General features: G+C 49.9%; 1 protein-coding gene across 2 annotated transcripts in view; it reads left to right on the forward strand.

The window, feature by feature from the left end:
* Positions 1-19,725, forward strand: part of TM9SF4 (transmembrane 9 superfamily member 4) — a 56,628-nt gene extending 36,903 nt beyond the window's left edge. Inside the window, exons 9-19 of one of the 2 annotated variants that reach the window (XR_009558998.1) lie at positions 1,173-1,243; positions 5,612-5,744; positions 7,168-7,249; positions 7,348-7,423; positions 10,251-10,334; positions 11,860-12,035; positions 12,531-12,594; positions 13,768-13,887; positions 14,699-14,788; positions 17,784-18,001; positions 18,324-19,725. Coding sequence is in view for 1 of the 2 variants with exons in the window: in XM_030830945.2 (XP_030686805.1) it covers positions 1,173-1,243; positions 5,612-5,744; positions 7,168-7,249; positions 7,348-7,423; positions 10,251-10,334; positions 11,860-12,035; positions 12,531-12,594; positions 13,768-13,887; positions 14,699-14,788; positions 17,784-17,933 (1,046 nt within the window). In the remaining variant the exon portion in view is untranslated. Of the gene's footprint in view, positions 1-1,172; positions 1,244-5,611; positions 5,745-7,167; positions 7,250-7,347; positions 7,424-10,250; positions 10,335-11,859; positions 12,036-12,530; positions 12,595-13,767; positions 13,888-14,698; positions 14,789-17,783 lie in introns of both variants that reach the window. The other variant, XM_030830945.2, reaches the window with a different exon arrangement.
* The last annotated feature ends 238 nt before the right edge of the window (positions 19,726-19,963 follow it).

Consider the following 19,963-nt stretch of genomic DNA (forward strand, 5'->3'; position numbering starts at 1 on the left):
TTCACCCTCTACTCCGGAGAGCTCCCTAGGGGAAGGCTGCGCCGCCTCTTCACGCACACCTTCACTGACTCATTCAACAGTGTTTCGGCATTGCTCATCCTGTTCGGGCCCCATGCCGCGTGCTGGATATGGTGTTGAGCAAGCCCAACCCAGTCTCTGCCCTCACGGTCTGTATTCTGGTGGCAGGAGAGAGACAGAAAAGCACAGAAGTAGTAGGGTTCCAGATAGTGCTAAGTGCTGTGAAGCATATGCATGGCTGTTGAGGAGAGGGTGAAGGCTGCTTCAGAGAAGACCTCTCTGAATGAGGAGCCACCATTCAGAGACCTAGGGAAAGACGGTTCCAGCAAGGGTCACGGCCCTGCAGTGAGACAGGCTTGGTGAGAAGCCAGATGGCAAGAGGGCATTGAGCAGGGTGAGGGTGGTTGTCAGAGGTAGAATGAAACTGATCGTTTCAGTATCAGGAGAAGTAAAGATAATGCTGTCTTTATTAAACATTTACCCAGGGGCCAGCTGCTGTGCTAATAAACACTTAAATGCATCCCCATCCTCGCAGCCCCGTGAGCTAAGCCAAAAAGTGTTAAGTTAGCTCAAGGTCCTACAACCCATTGTCTTAACCACTACGCTGTGCTGCCTAGATAGGTAAACAGGGTGCTGTGCAAGTACAAACGGGGGTGCCTCTGAGCTGTTTGGGGTGTTGAGAAGAGAAGATGTTTTGAAGTGTGAGTAGGAATCAGGACAGAGTGGGGCATTCGGGTAAAGGGAACAGCCTGGGTTACAGGCACGCAGGTGAGAGAGAGATGGGGCTGTGACCTGATAACTAAAAGCAACAAATAACCAGAGGCAAGTGAGAGGCGAGCCTGGGAGGAGGTGAGGCTGGAGAGGCTGGAAGGACCAAGCCCTGGAGGAGCTGGGATGCTGTTCTCCCTGGAATACAAGCGGTGTCCTGTGACTGCCTCCGCCCATCCCAGCAGCTCATTCTTCCCCTCTTGGGGGGTGACCCTCTGTTTCCCCTGCCCTGTAGCTGGGGTGGAGCTATGCCCAGGAGAGAACCTGAGGCGGCTGCATAGCCAGTTCCCACTAGAGGAAGCCACGTGTGCCCGGAGGGCAAGCAGCACAGAAGACTCAGATGGCCGTGCTGACACTCCTCTTCTTCCCGCCCCTGTTTGTTTCAGGCATCCTGAGTATGATTATCATTCGGACCCTCCGGAAGGACATCGCCAACTATAATAAGGAGGATGACATTGTACGAGGTCATGGCTGGGGAGGGATGGACTTGCAGAGGGAGGGCAGTCTAGCAGTGGGGCTCTGGGCCTACCAGACCAGGACGCGCACATGCACGCACGTGCGTGTGTGTGTGTGTGTGTGTGTGTGTGTGTGTGTTATCATTCATAGCGTAAACCAAATATTGAAAAGGAAAACAAAATGTTTAATGACCCAAAGTGATGGGGATAAGGCTTTCTAATTTCTGAGCATAAAAACAATGGAAGAAATCACAGAAAGAAAACTGGATTAATTTTACCTTAATCCTGCATGTTAAGATATGTAAACAACAGAAAAGTGAAGTGGCAAAACAATATATGCAACAAATTTTTTAAAAGATGATAGTTAAAAGAACTGGTATAAAATCTCTAAAAAAAAAAAACCACTAAAATCCCTAATGTGATAATGAACAAAAAATTTACAGACAAGGAACCATACATGGCCAGTAAACATGTGAAAAACTGTTTTTACCTCAGGGATAAGCCCCCAACGTGCAGTGTCCAACAGTCATGAGAAGACAGTTTTGGACCTTCAAATTAGCACAGATTCGTACACATAGTACTAATTGCCGGCAGGGTTAATGTGAGATAAGCACCTTTTCATGCCACCCGTGCAAGTGTAAACTAGGAGATTTCTGAAAAGTTATTAATTGGCAGCACATATCATGAACTGCCAAATAGTTAACTTGTTTGTTTGTTTTGTTTTTAACATGTGGCTGCACTTTTAACTGTTGGTGCGGCCTGTGGGATCTTAGTTCCTCAACCAAGTATCGAACCCGCACCCCCTACAGTGGAAGCAGAGTCTTAACCACTGGACCACCGGGGAAGTCCTAGTTAACTTGTTTTGATACACTATCTTCTAGAATTTTCCTAAGGAAAGCATTAAAACCACAAAAATTTGGTCTAAAAAAAGAAAATTTGGTCTAGAAATATTTATTGCAGCCTTTCTTATCATTTAAATAAACTGGAAATTGCCTGATATTCCATAATAATGGATTGGTTATATTATGGTACAGCCATACAATGAAAAATTGTACAAACATTAAAATAGTAATTGTAGAGAGTGTTTATTGACATAAGGAAATGCTCATGATCATACATCAGCTTAAAATAACAAAGTATTGTTACACAGTAAATACAGTATTTTATTGTTAAAAATTATATATACATATGCACATGTACATACATAAAGGACTGAAGGAAATATGTCAAAACAGCGGTATTATTAAGTATATAAATCATTTTCTCTATCTTTCTGATTTATTTTTTAATCTATGAATGTTTATGAGTTTTATATTTTTTGTTCAGTCTTTCTGGATTTTTAAAAAATTGTCTACAATACTCATTTACTACTTTTTGTTCATTTGAATATCATGCCATATATCAAAAAAATTTTTTTACTTATTACACAAGTAAGAGCACATACAGACATACCTCAGAGATATTGCGGGCTCAGTTCCAGACCATCACAATAAAGTGATTATCACAGTAAAGGAAGTCAAACAAATTTTTTGGTTTCCCAGTGCATATAAAACTTATGCTTATACTATACTGCAGTCTATTAAGTGTGCAGTAGCAGTATGTCTAAAAAAATACCTTAATTTAAAAATACTTTAGTGCTAAAAATGCTAACCATCATCTGAGCCTTCAGCAAGTCCTAATCTTTTTGCTGGTGGAGCGTCTCACCTCAGTGTCGATGCTGCTGACTGATCAGGGTGTTGGTTGCTGTAGGTTGGGGTGGCTGTGGCGATTTCTTAAAATAAGACAGCAGTGAAATTTGCCAAATCAATTGACTCTTCCTTTCATGGACAATTTCTCTGTAAACATGCAATGCTGTTTGATAGCATTTTACCCACAGCAGAATTTCTTTCAAAATTGGAGTCAGTCCTCTCAAACCCTGCCTCTGCTTTATCAACCAAGTTTACGTAATACTCTAAATCCTATGTTTTCATTTCAACTATCTTCACAAATCTTCACCAGGAGCAGATTCCATCTCAAGAAACCACTTTCTTTGCCTATCTGTAAGAAATAACTCCTTATCCGTTGAAGTTTTATCATGAGATGGCAGCAATTCAGTCCCATCTTTAGGCTCCACTTCTTTTTTTTTTTTTTTTTTGCGTTACGCGGGCCTCTCACTGCTGCGGCCTCTCCCGCTGCAGAGCACAGGCTCCGGACGCGCAGGCCCAGCGGCCATGGCTTATGGGCCCAGCCTCTCCGCGGCACGTGGGATCCTCCTGGACCGGGGCACGAACCTGCGTCCCCTGCATCGGCAGGCGGACTCCCAGCCACTGCGCCACCAGGGAAGCCCTAGGCTCCACTTCTAATTCTAGTTCTCTTGCTGTTTCCACTGCATCTGCAATTACTTCTTCTTCTGAGGTCTTGAACCCCACAATTCCATCCATGAGGGTTGGAATCAGCTTCTTCAAAACTCCTATTAATGTTGATATTTTGACCTCTTCCTATGAATCATGAATGTTCTTAATGGCATCTAGAATGGTGAATCTTTTCCAGAAGGTTTTCAGTTTACTTTGCCCAGATGCATCGGAGGAATCACACTCTATGGCAGCTATAGCTTTATGAAATGTATTTCTTAAATAATAAGTCTGCAAAGTCAAAATGACTCCTTGATCCATGGGGTGCAGGATGGATGTTGTGTTAGCAAGCATGAAAATAACAGTAATCTCATTGTACATCTCCAGCAGAACTCTTGGATGACCAGGCGCATTGTCAATGAGCAGTGATATTTTGAAAGGAATCTTTCTGAGCAGTAGGTCTCAACAGTGGATTTAAAGTATTCAGTAAATCATATTGTAAACAGATGTGCTATCATCCAGGCTTGTTGCCCCATTTCTAGAGCACAGGCAGAGTAGATTTAGCATAATTCTTTAGGGCCCCAGGATTTTCGGAGTGGTAAATGAGCATCGGCTTCAACTTAAAATCACCAGCTGCATTAGCCTCTAATGAGAGTCAGCCTGTCCTTTGAAGCTTTGAAGCCAAGCATTGACTTCTCCTCTCTAGCTATGGAAGTCCTAGATGGCATCTTCTTCCAATCGAAGGCTGTTTCGTCTACATGGAATATCTGATGTTTAGCGTAGCCACCTTCTACATCAGCACTTGCTGCTTTACATTGCACTTTTATGTTATAGAGATGGGATTCTCTCCTTAAACCTTATGAACCAACCTCTCCTAGCTTCAGACTTTTCTTCTGCCGCTTCCTCACCTCTCTCAGCCTTCATAGAATTGAAGAGGGTTAGGCCTTCTCTGGATGAGGCTTTGGCTTAAGGGAATGTTGTGGCTGGTTTGATCTTCTATCCAGACCACTCAGACTTTCTCCATAACAGCAATAAAGCTGTTTTGCTTTCTTATCATTCCTGTATTCACTGGAGTAGCACTTCTAATTTCTTTCAAGAACTTTTCTTTTGCATTCACAACTTGGCTAATTATTTGGTGAAAGAGTTCTAGTTTTCAGGAATCTCAGCCTTTGACACGTGTTCCTTGATAAGCTTAATCATTTCTAGCTTTTGATTTAACGTGAGAGACAGGCAACTCTTCCTTTCACTTACACACTTAGAGGCATAGGGTTATTAATTGGCCTGATTTCAATATTGTTATGTCTCAGGGAATAGGGAGGCTGGAGGAGAGGGAGAGAGATGGGGGAACAACTGGTTGGTGGAGCAATCAGAACATGTTTACTGATGAAGTTTGCCATCTTATATGGGCACAGGTCACGGCACCCCAAAACAATTGCAGTAGTAAAGTCAAAGATCACTGATAACAGAACACTATAACAGATATAATGAAAAATTTTGAAATGTTGTGAGAATTACTAAAATGTGACTCAGAGACACAAAATGAGGAAATGCTATTGGAAAAATGGCGCCAATAGACTTGCTTGATGCAGGTTGCCACAGACCTTCAATTTGTAAAAAATACAGTATCTGCGAAGTGCTGTAAAATGAAGCACAATAAAATAAGGTGTGCCTATATTACTTTTATAATCAGTTAAAAAAATAATAACTTGCTTCTAAAGACACCACTCAAAAACTATCACAGTTAACATTTTAGTGTACTGGTTTACATTATTTTTCCATGCATTTGGTTTGTGGAATGTGGGGAGGAGCTTTTCCTTTTGTATAGCTGTAAGCCCATGTTTGTGCCCTCCTTTTTCCGTGTGACAGTTCTCTGGGATATACGTTCTCATGTCACTTACACTCCTGTGTCAGAGTGGAGCTGGTTGACACCTGAGGGACCCTCAGCCCTGGTCAAGGATGTGGGTCCTTGGGGGTGGTCCCTGCAGGAGCTGCCTTCTCCAGAGCCCAAGAAGAGCCTCGCTTTCTGGCCCTTTGCTGCAGGAAGACACGATGGAGGAGTCCGGGTGGAAGCTAGTGCATGGCGACGTCTTCAGGCCCCCCCAGTACCCCATGATCCTCAGCTCCCTGCTGGGCTCGGGCATTCAGCTCTTCTGCATGATCCTCATCGTCATCTGTGAGTAAGCCCAGCAGGGGCGGAGGTGGGCTGGGGGTTTGGGGAGGGTGAGCTGTGCTCACCAGCGCAGCACAGGCCTGAGTCTGAGAAAAGGGTGGGCTTCCCTTCCTGGGGCAGAGGGGCATGTCAACATCTCTGGGCCAGACAGAGCCGTCCATCCCAGCAAGAGGGCTGGTCCTCTCAGCCACAGGCCCTGGTGATTTGCTCCTCCTCAGATCTTGCCAGCACCATCGATAGCCCCCGACATCCACACCACCAATGAAGCCATATATCAGCACTCTGAGGTTGGCCTCCTTTTGCAGCCAGGCATTAAGTGACTTACCCATTTCAGCACCAGGATTAGGACTGGAATCAGGTCTTTTTTCTCAGAAAACACCCCCAAAAATGAATATATAGTAGTTACAGGCAGTTCTGAAATCAATCTGCCTAAATTTTTTTTTTAACCATTTTAACTTTTTTTTTTGCTGACATATAACACTGTATTAGTTTAAGGTATACAAAATAATGATTTGATATTATATGTATATATTGCAAAATGATTACCATAGTGAGTTTAGTTAATATCCATCACCTCGCATAGTTACAATTTTTTTTTCTTGTGATGAGAACTTTCAAAATCTAATCTCTTAGCAACTTATCTGCCTAAATTTCTGTCTCAGCCTCATGCCTCCAAGCTTTGTGACCTTGGACAAGTCATTTAACTTCTGTGAGCCTCTCATTTAACCTCGTGAGCCACAGTTTCCTCATCTAAGGAATGTGGGAACTAACCACCTCAGAGGGCTGATGAGGTAGATTCAGTGAGCTGGCATTCGTAATGCTCTCAGCTCAGTGCCTGGTTGGTTGCAAGTGCTCTGTGGGCTGGCCATTACCATTAAGATGCATGGGGCTTCCCTGGTAGTACAGTGGTTAAGAATACGCCTGCCAATGCAGGGGACACGGGTTCAAGCCCTGGTCCGGGAAATTCCCACATGCCGCGGAGCAACTAAGCCCACACGCCACAGCTACTGAGCCTGCACTCTAGAGCCCTCGAGCCACAACTGCTGAAGCTCGCGCATCTAGAGCCTGTGCTGCGCAACAAGAGAAGCCACCGCAATGAGAAGCCCGAGCACTGCAATGAAGAGTAGCCCCCGCTCACCGCAACTAGAGAAAGCCCGCGCGCAGCAACAAAGACCCAACACAGCCAAAAATAAATTAAAATCAAATAAATTTTTTTAAAAAAGAAAAAGACGCAGGCAGCCATGGCCCAGCAACTGCTGCACCCCTCTGAACCCCAACTAAGACCCAGTCTTCTCCAGTAAAGTAGGGAGAGGGAGTAGGGAGCCTCATCTAGCCTCACCTGCCCTGGGGCCCTGTGAGCCAGCCCACGACTGGGCCTTGGGGCCTAGAGACCCTGACTTTCCCTCTCTTGCCCCTCCCTCCTCAGTTGTGGCCATGCTTGGGATGCTGTCACCCTCCAGCCGGGGAGCTCTCATGACCACGGCCTGCTTCCTCTTCATGTTCATGGGGTACGTGTGCATGAGTGGGGTCCCAGGGCTGGCGCCGGCTGCCTGCACTGCAGCTAACAGGTCCCCTTGGTGTGTGGATCCCTTCCATCTCCCCACAGGGTGTTTGGTGGATTTTCCGCCGGCCGTCTGTACCGCACTCTAAAAGGCCATCGGTGGAAGAAAGGAGCCTTCTGTGTAAGTGTCCCAACCCTCCTCCCCGTGTTCTTGCGAGGCCAAGAAGCTTCCTCCTGGGCTCCTCGAGAGCAGCATAAGCAGGCTCTGGTGGGGGTTTAGGGCCAGGTGCTGGGCAGCAGCCTGATGGGTGGGAGGAGCACACCCAAGGGCCAGGAGAGCTGGGCTCTCACCCCTGGGTGCTTACCTCTGAGGCCTTAGTAGCCGCATCCATGAAAAGAGGGAATTGAACTTAGATGATTTTTAGCCTACATTGTCCCATGGCTCAAGCACAAGAAGAAATAGGGGATTCAGAATAACAGGATTTAGACACCATCCCAGGTGTCAAAGTTTAAGGTCAAAACCTGATCAGCAGGGCAGCTGTGAGAACACCCTACCCAGCAGAGTAAGGAGAGAATTACCTGCCAGGGGCGGGAGAAACCAGGCCCCACGTCACCGTCAGCCTGTTTTCCAGACTTTGGGGCCTCTGTGCCTCTTCAATAAGGTCAGCTTCTGGTGTTCACTGTCCTCCTGGTGGTGAGGAGAGTTCTTGGCAGCAGAAAAGACCACAGAAACCAGAGGATGCCTGGGAGTGGACCCTGCCTCCCAGGGAGCCCTGAGCCCCTTCTCCCAGAGCAAGTGAGCCCTTAGAGGACCAGGGAAACCCCTGGTGCCAAATTCAGAGAAGCCTCTAGACCCAGGCCTTCTGAAACCATTCTCACAGCTATCAAAAGAGCAGGGGAACTCAGGCTATCCCAGCTCTGGCAAATACCCCTGGCAGTTAATAAGCCCTCAGTATAGAAGAGCTGTGACAGTGGTTGTTCTAGAAAGATCAAAAAGAGTTTCCTAAATTCTTGACACATCAGGTGTTTTTCTCAGGCTACTGTGTGCTAAGACCCAGGGATCTTCAGAGCTGTAAAACCCAGCCCTCTCCTCACCTGGTGAGACTTCCCTGATGAGGTCTCCCACCAGATACCCTCCAAGTCTCCCTGTACTGGTGCCACGGCAAACCCCGTCTCTCTGCCCCAACCTGCTCCCTGCATCCAGTGGCACCGTCATCCACCCGGGCCCCCAAGGCAGTCACCTGGGTGGCTCCCCTTCTTCCTCCTACTCACTAGCGCCCCCGCCTCCTCTCATACATCAAGTGTGGATGGTTCTCCTGCCAGATAGTCCACGAATTCCTTCCCATCTCCATCCCCAGGACTCCTGCCCAGGTTCAGGCATCTTTCCCTCCTGCCTGGGCCCTTGGCCATCCTAGGCCTCCTCAGTTTCCCTGCAAGATTCTGACCCTTCCCTGGTGTGGAGCTCTGCATCGCTCCACAGGCGGGCCTCTGCTGCAGCCGCAGCCGTGCAGGTGTACAACTGCTCTTCTCTCCTCCAGCCTCTGCGTGGGCAGCTAAGTCTTAGGTCCGGGGTCACTCTTCCTCCCCCACCGATTCTAACTTCAGGGTCCCCCTTGGCACCCCAGGGGGGCCTGGGCAGAGCCTTGTGCCTATGAGTGCCACTTATGTTGTTCTCCATTTATGGGTCTGAACATTTTTCCTGTTCTTCCTGGTATCTAGCACAGTGCTCAGTCCATACATTTCAGCCAGGAGGACAGATGAGGAGTTCTCTGCTACACAGCAGAGTAAAGTAGGAACACACAGGAAGGGGGGAAATGACATTTGAGCTGGGCCTCGGAGAGGAGGGTTTCAACTGGATGGAAGCAGCCAGCAAGGAGGCCTCAGGTTCTGGAATCTCCGGGATCCCAGTCCTGGCTCCGTTATTTCCTTGGTTGGTAACCTTGACCAGCCCTCTGAGCCTCGGTTTCCCCATCTCTCCAGTGGGGACTGGTTGCACCTAAGTCTCAGGTCGTTGTGTGGTTGGAAGGAGACTGTATACAGAAGGCCACTGGTTCAGCACTGGCACTCAGACGGCAGATCCCTGAGATGCTGATGACTCTACCTCATGAAGGCCCGGGGTCAGGGACGTGGAGAGCAGTGGCCAGTTAGTGGGTGTGGGAGGCTACAGGCTAAAGGTAAATAAAACTGGCCGTGAAGCTGAGCACCAGATTGCAGGGAGCCTCAGGCCTCACGGGCAGACCCTCTTGGGTGCTCCGGCAGCCGCAGTAGTAAAGGAGGCTCCACTGTAGGTCTAGGGCTTTGGTTCCCAGTGCCTGAGCCCCAGCCCCAGAAGTCTTGACTGGATAGAATACACCGCAGGGCGTCAGGAGCAGGGCCTCTGGAGTCAGACTGCCTGGGTTTGAATCTCTGCTCCACCCTTAACTGACTGTGTGAAGTTGGGGTGTGGGGTATTTAACGTTACTGGGCCTCTGTCCTCTTCTTGAAAAGGGGTAGTGACAGTGCTTCCCATCTAGGCCTGTAGTGAGGATTGGGTGAGATGATGGATTCATGTGGAGGCGAGCACCCACCGCCCCTAAGACTCAGTTAAAGCTTACCCACCACTCTGGACAGTTTGGGTTGAGGCCCAGACCTACGTGTTTAGTAAAACTTTTATTTGATCATTCCTATTCAACAAATGCTTATTGAACACTACTGTGCTCTGAGTGCTGGGAACACATCAGTGAGCAGGACCTGATCCTCCCAAGAGCTTATGTCTGTGGGGGTAACAACAGCACATGATTACGAACACGGATGAGGGCGAGGACGGTGCGGTTCAGGGATCCAAAAGGACAGAGAGCAGGAGGCTTGCCTAGTCTGGGGGTCAGGGAATGCTTTCTGGAAGGGTTTATCCTTGAGCTGAGTCCTACAGGACAGGGAGGGCTTGAGAACCTCTAGTCGGGGAGCCCTGATGGGGCAGGTGGGAGCTCTCCCTAGATACAGCTCCCCAGCCTGGTCTCTCTTGCTTCCAGACGGCGACATTGTACCCTGGCGTGGTTTTTGGCATCTGCTTCGTATTGAATTGCTTCATCTGGGGAAAGCACTCATCAGGGGCGGTAAGTGCCCTCCCCAGCAAGGGAGGGCCAGCTGTGCTCAGGCCCATTCCTGCAGGTCACTTCCTGCTGCTTCCTTCCCTTTTCTAAAGCCCCAGAGGGCTGGCCACGTTTTCTCCATCCCTATGCATCCATCTGTCTTGCCCTTCCTGTGGGCTCTTTCACACAGCTGACCAAAGCTCACTTCTCTAAAGGGAGATTTCCACAGTCCAGGGGCCAACTGGGGAATTTCCCTCGTCTCAACCAAGGGAAAGCTGCTTGGTATGACTTGATGAGGTCAGTCTCCCAAAACAACGCTCTCCTCCTAGTGTCCCTGCCCCGAGCTCAGCACCAGCCCCCCGTGAGGATTGTGGACTCAGCTGGGGGTGGGGAGATGGTCTTGATGGGTTAGCTGCGGGAGAGGTGGGGCAGGTGTTTGCCATCCCGGCCTCAGCGGAGAGAACGGCCTCCCCTCCACTGGCAGGTGCCCACAGAAGGTGCTTGGGTGAGGCTTGCACTCCGGGCTGCCGGAGGACTGGGTCCTTCCCAGCGGTCCAGGGAGCTGCCCTCAGGAAAGACAGGGTCATGCTCTTCCTCTCACTTCCTCATTTTTATACCTGTCTCCCTTCTCTCTCTCAACATTTTTCTCCCAGTTACCAGCTGCTCACTATAAACACTCATTGCAGAAATTTTAGAAAGGAAACGTGCCCCCTGCAATGGAAGCGCAGAGTCCTAACCACTGGACTGCCAGGGAATTCCCTGTTTTTGCAGTCTTTTAACCTCTTTTTAGATATATTTAAAATGGAATAATGTAATCGTAAAATTATAAACTAATAGCAAACATTTTTATAGTGCTTACTTTGGAATAAGTATTGTTCTGAACACTTTACAAAGATTAATTCATTTCTTCCATTTTGTGTGAGTTGTAAAAACCTCAGACTGTGCAGAGGGGAATTTAAAAAAAAATGAAAAATCAATTCCAAAGCCCCATACTCCATCTGAGGAAGTGCTGTTAACTTTTTGGTGTAGGCCTCTCCAGGCATGTATGCATATAAGTATTGGGGTGTTTTTATTAAAATGGAGTTCTCTACATACAGTTTTATATCCTGCTTTTTTCACTTCGTGGTATATTGTGGTGTTTTCATTGAGCGAAATTGGGAACGCACTATTTGTGCACTTCTGTATTTTCCCCTTCGTTTTCACTTAACAGACCACACGTAATTTCTCTTCATTCCGGCCCTTCCTCTCCCCTTCATGCGCTCAGCCCCTCCTTCCTTGTTCTTTCCCCACGTCCTCCCTGGTGACAAGCTCCTGTAGGATGCCGTGGTTCCTTCACTTCATGGCTCAACTGGCCCTCCATCTGCCCTCTGCTTTTCCCGGGGCTGGGGTCAGCCCCAGGACAGTCTGGCCAGGAGCCCTGTGGGGGGGCGTGTCTGCAGGAGCTTCCCCACCATGGTGGTCCTGCTGTGCCCTTCCTGCCCTGGGACCCAGAAGGGGTCCCCAGCCTGGGCTTCAGGGCTTGTGGAGCCTCACGGTGCTGTGCCCACAGGTGCCCTTCCCCACCATGGTGGCCCTGCTATGCATGTGGTTCGGAATCTCCCTGCCCCTTGTCTACCTGGGTTACTACTTCGGCTTCCGCAAGCAGCCATATGACAACCCTGTGCGCACCAACCAGATTCCCCGGCAGATCCCTGAGCAGCGGTGGTACATGAACCGATTCGTGGGGTGAGTCTCCGGCAAGGGCCGGGCGGGGGCTTCTGGAGTAGGCAAGGCCAACGTTCCCCTGAGCCATCTCCTTGGAAAGACATGGACAGGGGTACCCTCCCCCTGTGGGGGCTATGACAGGTGCTCCTGCAGCCCCGGCTGGCTCTAGTAGACTTCCTGAAAGCTTAGCTTCACTCCAAGATAGAGAGGACCAAGTTGTAGCCAGACTCGGTGTTGGCCAGGGAAGGGGTGGAGTGGAAAGGTGCGGGGTGACAGGTAAAGACTACCTTGGACCTTGGGCAAGTCGCGCCACCTCTCTGTACTCCAGTTTTCCCATCTATAAAATGGGGAGAATGATGCCCACCTCTTGAGAGGCTATAATGGTACAAAAGCATGCCGAAAGATTTAGACCCACCAGACAGTGGAAGCATTCTCAGTCTTGCTGGCTCAGGAGGGAGCCCGAAGCTTCCAGCGGCCCAGGCCTCCCAGCATTGTTAACCCTCCCGTTCTCTGCAGCATTCTCATGGCTGGGATCCTGCCCTTTGGCGCCATGTTCATCGAGCTTTTCTTCATCTTCAGTGTGAGTACTGCCACTTGCTCCCCACCCCTCACCTTCACCCGCACTAGCCTAGTCCCTACCCCTCCACTTAGGTGCTCTGCCTCTTACCGCCTGTGACATTTCAGACAGACCTTTTAGCCTCTCAGAGCCCCCATTCTTTGCCCTAAAATAGGGTAACAGTCCTGCCTCTCGGGACAGCTTGGAAGGGTACGTGAGATGTGCCACATGTACGGGGTCTGGTGTGGGAAGGGCTCAGTAAACAGAAGCTGCTTTGGCTGCTTTAGCAGTATTGCAGTCAGTCACCACCATTATTAATATCATTGTTGCGTCTGCTTTGACTTCTGGGTCCCTACGTGTCTTTACCTAAGTTACTCAAAACTCCTAGGAAAGTGGGGGGATGATGCCTAATTCCCAGGATCATCATGAGGCTGGAACGTGATAACGTCTATAAAAGGCACAGCGCCTGGCATTCAGGAAATGCTTGTTAACTTGTAGCTGCTGTTGTAATGATGATTACTCCTCTCCCAGGCATGCCAAGATGAAAGTTGGCAGAACAGTTCTTCAGAGCCATCTAAGTCCAGCTGACCCAGCTCAGCGCCTAGCATGGAGGGAGGGTCTTGCAATAAGTCAGTGCTGGACAAGCATCCACTCCTCTGGAGTGGCCCAGCCTGTCCCTACTGAGACCCCCTCGCCCACCCAGCCCTGCCTAGGACGGGTTGGCTGCCTGGGCAGGGAGTCTACATCTGTTCTGTTTGTGTGACACTGGGCCAATCACCAGCCTCTCTGAACCGTGACGTCGTTCACTGTAAAATGCCATGCTTTCATAGGCTGACACGTGGTGGTATACGTAAAGCACGTAACACTATGCCTGGCACGTGGTGAGCTGCCCCAGGTCGTGGCGGCTGCCGTGTAATTTTGATTGGGGTGGGATTCATTATTTTCCGCAAGCTGCTGAGTTCAGGCGGGGGCCACCCGTCTCAGGATCAGCCATGCCCCAGCCCCTCCCTAGGAACCTTTTGCTCCAGGGAGGAGAGACCAGTCAGCCACGAGCCAGGCTCGCAGGCCCCAGTGGTGTCATGATGGTGTCTCCATTCCTGCCAGTCCTGACTAAGGGATGGAGTTCCCGAGCACAAGCAGGGAATGCCAGGGGAGTGGGGGCAGGCTACCTGAAGGCCGGCTGCGGTATATCCACAGGCAATCTGGGAGAATCAGTTCTATTACCTTTTCGGCTTCCTGTTCCTCGTCTTCATCATCCTGGTGGTGTCCTGTTCGCAAATCAGCATCGTCATGGTATACTTCCAGCTGTGTGCAGAGGTGAGGGGAATGGGGCCAGCAGTTTGGGGTGGGGGCAGCTGGGTCCAGTATTGAATTGGATCAGTGAGGCTGTCTGGGTTTCTCCTGTGGTCCTGCCTCTTCTGGCCATGAGGTCTTGGGCATGTACATCACTTCCCCTTGCAGAGCCTCCATTTGTTCAGCTGTAGACTAGAGTTAATGATCCCTACCTCACTGCATAGTCTTGCAGGGAAGTCACCACGACCTAACGACAGTAGACTCGTCAGTACTGAGTCCACTCCAGTAGTGGTTTCTTCAACAGCTGATGCAGTTTGGGTGACCTGCCCTCCATGTGGGGACTAGCTCTTGATGGGCAAAACAAGGGCTCTGGGACAGACAGCCTGAGCTGAAACGCCGGCTCCTCTGTTAGTAGCTCTGGATCTCGGGCAGTCGTTTAACCTCCGTGTGCCTTCCGGGCCTAGCTCACAGGGCTGCTGCGAAGATTCAATGAGCTGATTCACATAGAGCACTTAGAACAATATGTGGCACGTGGTGAGCGTTTGCTCAAGAAATGCTAATGTTGTTAATAATGTTCTTTTGTTGTTGCTGATTTTTTTAAATTGAGATATAATTTATAAACAGTAAAGTTCACCCTTTTTAATCTACAGTTCTGTAAGTTTTTAGAGATGCCTACAGTTGTGTAACCACCATCACAGTCACGGTATAAAAAGCTTCGCATCACCCCAAATATTACAGTTCTTACCCAGGGTCTTTAGTTCCTCAGGCAGCTCTGAAACTTGGGGAAGAGGTTCTGCCTGGAGACAGCTATGACCCTTCTCTGTTTCCTCCTCAGGATTACCGCTGGTGGTGGAGGAATTTCCTAGTCTCCGGGGGATCTGCATTCTATGTCCTGGTCTATGCCATCTTTTATTTTGTTAACAAGGTACCACCCTGCATGAGGGAGCCCCCTAGCCCTTTCAGGGCAGGATTGTGGCGGGGAGGGTGCTGGGGAAAAACCCTAAGTGTCTAAGTCTTACTTTTCTGCCAAGAATGAGGAGGACCAAAGTCATCCTAGAACTGTTACTGCTCTTAGAACATAATCTTTTTAGGAAAGAGAGTATGTTTGGGTGACAAAAGCCTTCAGGATATATGACAATGAGAATGTTGTATGCAAAACCTGTGAGATACAATCAAAGCAGAACTTAAAGGGAGTATATCACCTTACAGTGCTTTTAAGAGGAAATAAGAGAGACTAATACAGTGTTCACCTCAAGATGACAGAAAAAAAAGAACAGTAACTTGAAAGAATGAAAGTAAATGAGAAGAGTTAATAAAGGTAAAAGCAGAAACTGCTGAAGTAGGCTTTAGCGCCCAGATTTAGGAACTCGGCTATACTCACAGAGCTCACCGTCCCCAAAGAGTGACGTAAGAGTAAGAATACAAACAGATCCCCACAGCAGGCTTATTAGATTTGTGTGTAACACAAACCAGATGGGCCATTGAGAGGAGTCTGGGGTCACTCTGGCGGACCCCATGTTACCTCTGGAGCTTACGCTGAAGACAGTTTTACCCGCTGTACTTTGGGTATCCAGGACCCCAAACCGAGAAGTCCTCTGCTTATAACCAGGGTGTATTCCCACACTAGAGGCATAGGTCAGCTGGGTGAAGCTTGGAATTCCCTTTCCCAAAAACGTCAGGTTGGAAAGGACTGTCCAGATATTTGAGTGCGGTGCCGCACCCCTGCTTCCAGCTTGCGGACTGCCCTCTTCTCCAGCGATCCCAACAAGTGATCATCTAGCCCATGGGCCAGCAGGCCTGCTTCTGTAAACAAAGTTTTATTGGCGCACAGCCACCCTTGTTCATTTACATATGGTCAAGGCTGTTTTTACACTACAATGGCAGAGTGGAGTAGTTTTGACAGAGGCCACGTGGCCTAAACTATTTATAATCTGGTCCTTTAAGAAAAAGCTCGCTGACCTCTGCCCTGGCACATCCAGCAACAGAAGTCACTCCCTCCTGATGCTCCCATTCTCTTTGGATAGCTCCTGTCATTATCGAGGCCTTCCTTAAGTCACACTGAAATCTGCCTCCCTGTAAATTCCATCTTCAGACCACAGTCTTGTTCCTGGAATCCTGCAGAACAAATCTAATTTCCCTTCTCTACAGCCCTTATTAATCAGAACTATTTTGAATGGAAAGTGACCAAAACCAGTCCCAACTGGCTTAAGCAAAAAAGAGAATGTTTTGGCTGATGTAAGTTTAATAAGAAGTTGGAGTTCTAGCTTCAGGCTTGGTTAGATCCAGCAGCTCAGATGGTATCAGGGCTCTGTGTTTATTCCTCAGCTCTGTGTGTGTTTTCTTGGCTTCAATCTGTAGGCAGGCTCTTTCCACAAATAGAAGGATGACCAATAGCAGCCCTAGAGTCTCCTTTTCTCAGCTTTGCAGCTCTAGAACTAAAAGAACATCTTTCTTCTATCATTATGTTATAAACCCCAGGGAAGACACTCATTGGCCCAGGCTACATGCCATCCCTCACTGTTCTTCATGTCCAGTAGGATGGCATACTCTGATTGACTAGCTTAGGTTTTGTATTAGGACCGACAGCCCCAATAGGACCACAAAGTAGGGAGTGGGTACCCGAGACACCAGGAAGAAGGAAGACAGGAGCCAGTGTTGGGCAAGCAAAACCTGCTACCATAGCCGCCTACACAAGGGTCACATTTCAGCCTCCTGCCCTTCCTGCCTGTGGCCCAGCCTTTCTTCTCTGCTCTAAAAACCTCCTCCAGCCCCAGAGCCCTGTCTGTAAAATGGTGGCCTTGGCCTGTCTGAACTCTAAGGAACTTTCCAGCGCTGCCTTTTTGCCTCATCCCTTTCCTGGTTTTACCACTGGATTTACCACTGCCCTGTTTCCCCCCTCACCTTCACCCCATCTTCAGCCGTAAGAAAGCTCATAAAAGGAGACATAGGCAGTTGAGCTGGAAAACATGGCCTTCACCCCTAGTTTGAGGACATTTGACTTCAGGGAGACGGTCTCAAACAGTGACCCTTATTGTTTTCTTCTGGGCTCCTGGCATTTTGTGGCCATTTGTCTTCCCATGAGCCCTAGAACAGGCCCCACTCAGGCCCTGGTGGGCTGGGCAGGTCTTGATACCAAGGTCCTAGATTAGTTCCACTTGGCCCAGCAAACCCCACCACACCCCAGATTCCCTAGCATCCCTGCCCAGGCCTCAGAACTCTGCAAAGGAGTTCAAATGCTGCAAGATAAAAATCCCCATGAGAGAGTAACGAAAGTGACAGAGCGCACTCAGATGGACAGGACTGTAGGCTGAGACAGGCTCATGGTGGCTCTCTGTTCCTAAAGCCAGGAGCCCTGGACGCCTCTCTCCTGCCCCCACTTCCTGTGCTCCAGCATCCAGGAGTCTCACTGTACTGTTCTGGGGACTGTGGCGAGTGAGGAAGTGACAGCTATGGCCATTGCTGCCTTTGTCATTTTGGCACTGGCCCCTGAGGTCAGCCCCATCTCCCAGCGAGCTCCCAGGCCCTTCCCCAGGAAGACTCCCACTCCCTCCTACCCCCGCAGGAAATGTCCTGAGTCAATGGATTTGGGCCTTGGGCTCTTAGCCCTCTAGCCCCAGGTTCAAATCCCAGCTCCTTCTGTTTCCCGGCTGTGTAACTGTGCCCCATCTGTAAAGTGGGTTAATAACCTACCATGGTGGTGGTGAGCATCCAAGGCGGTGCACGGGCCCTGGTACTGCTGAAGGTCCACCGTGACTGTGAGACCCACCTGCCCCTCGCTGCCCACCTGGGGCAGGCCCCTTCCCCTTGCCAGTCTTCAGCTTCACCACGAGATCAGTGAGAAGGTAGGGGGACACCCAGTTGGCCACGGCAGGCTGGCACTAAGCGTGTCCCCTCTCTTCTCTCCCCTGCTCATGCCCCAGCTGGACATCGTCGAGTTCATTCCCTCGCTCCTCTACTTTGGCTACACGGCCCTCATGGTCCTGTCCTTCTGGCTTCTCACGGGCACCATCGGCTTCTATGCAGCCTACATGTTTGTCCGCAAGATCTACGCTGCTGTGAAGATAGACTGATGGGGGTGGACCGTGGCCTGGCCCACTCCATCCACGGACAGGAAGCCACCCCGCGTGGGGAACTGCAGGCACGTAAAATAAAATAACTCCTGCTCGTTTGGAATGTAACTCCTGGCACAGTGTTCCTGGATCCTGGGGCTGCATAGGGGGCGGGAGGGCCTATAGATAAATCTTGCATTTTTCTTCATCATCTTATTCCAGTTCTGTTGGGGATGAGTTTTTCGTGGGTTGTTTTTCTTCAGTGCTAAGATCCCTCCAGCAGGAACTCTCAGACCTGTTTATTCAGGTTTATTTTTGGTTTGGAGTTTTTTCCTTAGTTTTTTTAACAAATGGATCCAGGATGGATAAACCCATCAAGACACTGGGTTCTGGTCACTGTCTCCACCTCAGTTCCTCAGGGCTGCTGGCCACCCCACGACTCACTGGAAGAGGAAACGCCGGGCCTGCCAGGCTCCAGCGAGATTTTGGAGCCTCTTGATGCCCGTCCTCGCCATTGATGCCGCGACAAAGCACAGCTCAGCCCGGACACGCATCCTCAGTGCCAACCAGCCTCTTCCAGCCCCTTTTCCTCCCTCTTCTCTCCTCCCCAGCCTCCTCCCAGGGCTGCTCGAGGTGGGGCTTCCCGCCAGGCCTCCGGTCATCTTGTCACTGGGAGCCCAGGTCTTGGTTGCTACAAGGAAATCCCCTGGAAGTACTGGGCACCAAATGCCCCAGGACAGCAGGAGTTGCCCCTGCTCAGAGCAGTGAGAGTTTTCTGGACCGGAGGAGAGACTTGCAATGAACTGTCTTCGTGCCAAGAAACCCTGGATCCAGGGCCAAGTGTTTCCAGAGCCAAACCAAGCATCCACGTGTGTGTGTCTGGGCTGAGGGTCCTCACCCCACAGGAGGCTCCTCAGCCCCTCCCTTGTGGGGGTCGCTGCTCTTTGCAGAGTGTGCTAGGGTGGGCCCTCTCCTCCATTTCCAGGGCGGGACAAGGCCTGGAGACCGCAGATCCCCTCCTTTAGGTGGCTGGGAAGAGGCACTCTCCCTGACATCCCCCAGCCTTAGTGCCCATACACAGCTCTTTTAGCCAGACCCCTCCCCTCCACCTCCTGTCTGAGTTCTTGTCTCCTTTGAGGAACACCCAGAACACTGGTTGCGAGAAGGAAGATGGAAAGTAAGTTCTGTCATTCCTTCCCCGAGTCCCAGGAATAGGCAAGGAGCCTAAGAAAGAGGAGCTGACGTGCAGGCCTGGCTCCCCTGTCAGCGCCCACTTCTCCTAACCCACCCCCCGCCCCCGTGCGTGTCACAAGACGTCTGCTCTTAAGCTGCAAGAGACCAAACCCACCCTGGGGTTAGGGTTCAAGTAGCAGCCGCTCACCCTGGCTGCAGCCCCTTGAGGAAGACAAAGCTCAGGATGCTGGCTGAGCTAGGAACACACCACCCTCCCCGCCGCCCTCCCCCCGCACTCTCCCGGCAGCCCTCACCAGCTCCACCAGTCAAACCGGTGATCTTCTCAACCTTGCCTCACAGCGACTCCGCAGTGCCAAGCAGCGTCCACCAAGAATCAGGTTGGAGGAAAGGGAACCCAAGCAGTAGAGTATGATAATGGAGTCTTCTTCATTCGAATCTTGGATTTTTTCCCTAAGAGATTCTCTTTTTGGGGGGAGTGGGGAAACGGACTCCTCATAAAGGGTTCAAACAGCATCGATTTTTCTGACTTTTTAAATCATCATCATCATTATTTTTAATTAAAAGACGCCTGTATGCCTTTTTTTGGTCCAATTGTAAATAAATATGTCATTGTCCTGTTGTCATGTCTCTTGAATCTCTTCAAGGGTCTGAGGTGAGACACATTCCCCAAATGTGTTGAGCTGAGTGGTTTCCCTCAAAGCTCGGTCTCATGTCAAGGCTTTCTAGGGCCCAGGCGACTGCTCTTCCCCTGCCTGGTGCTTGTTCATAGCCTCTGCCATCTGCTTAGCCCCTTGATACTGAATCACTAAGCATGCCCCTCTGGTCCCACAAGTAGGAGATGGTAATCATGTGTGAGC

The sequence above is a fragment of the Globicephala melas genome, chromosome 15 (genome assembly GCF_963455315.2).
Source record: "Globicephala melas chromosome 15, mGloMel1.2, whole genome shotgun sequence".
In the NCBI taxonomy this organism is placed as follows: Eukaryota; Metazoa; Chordata; class Mammalia; order Artiodactyla; family Delphinidae; genus Globicephala; species Globicephala melas.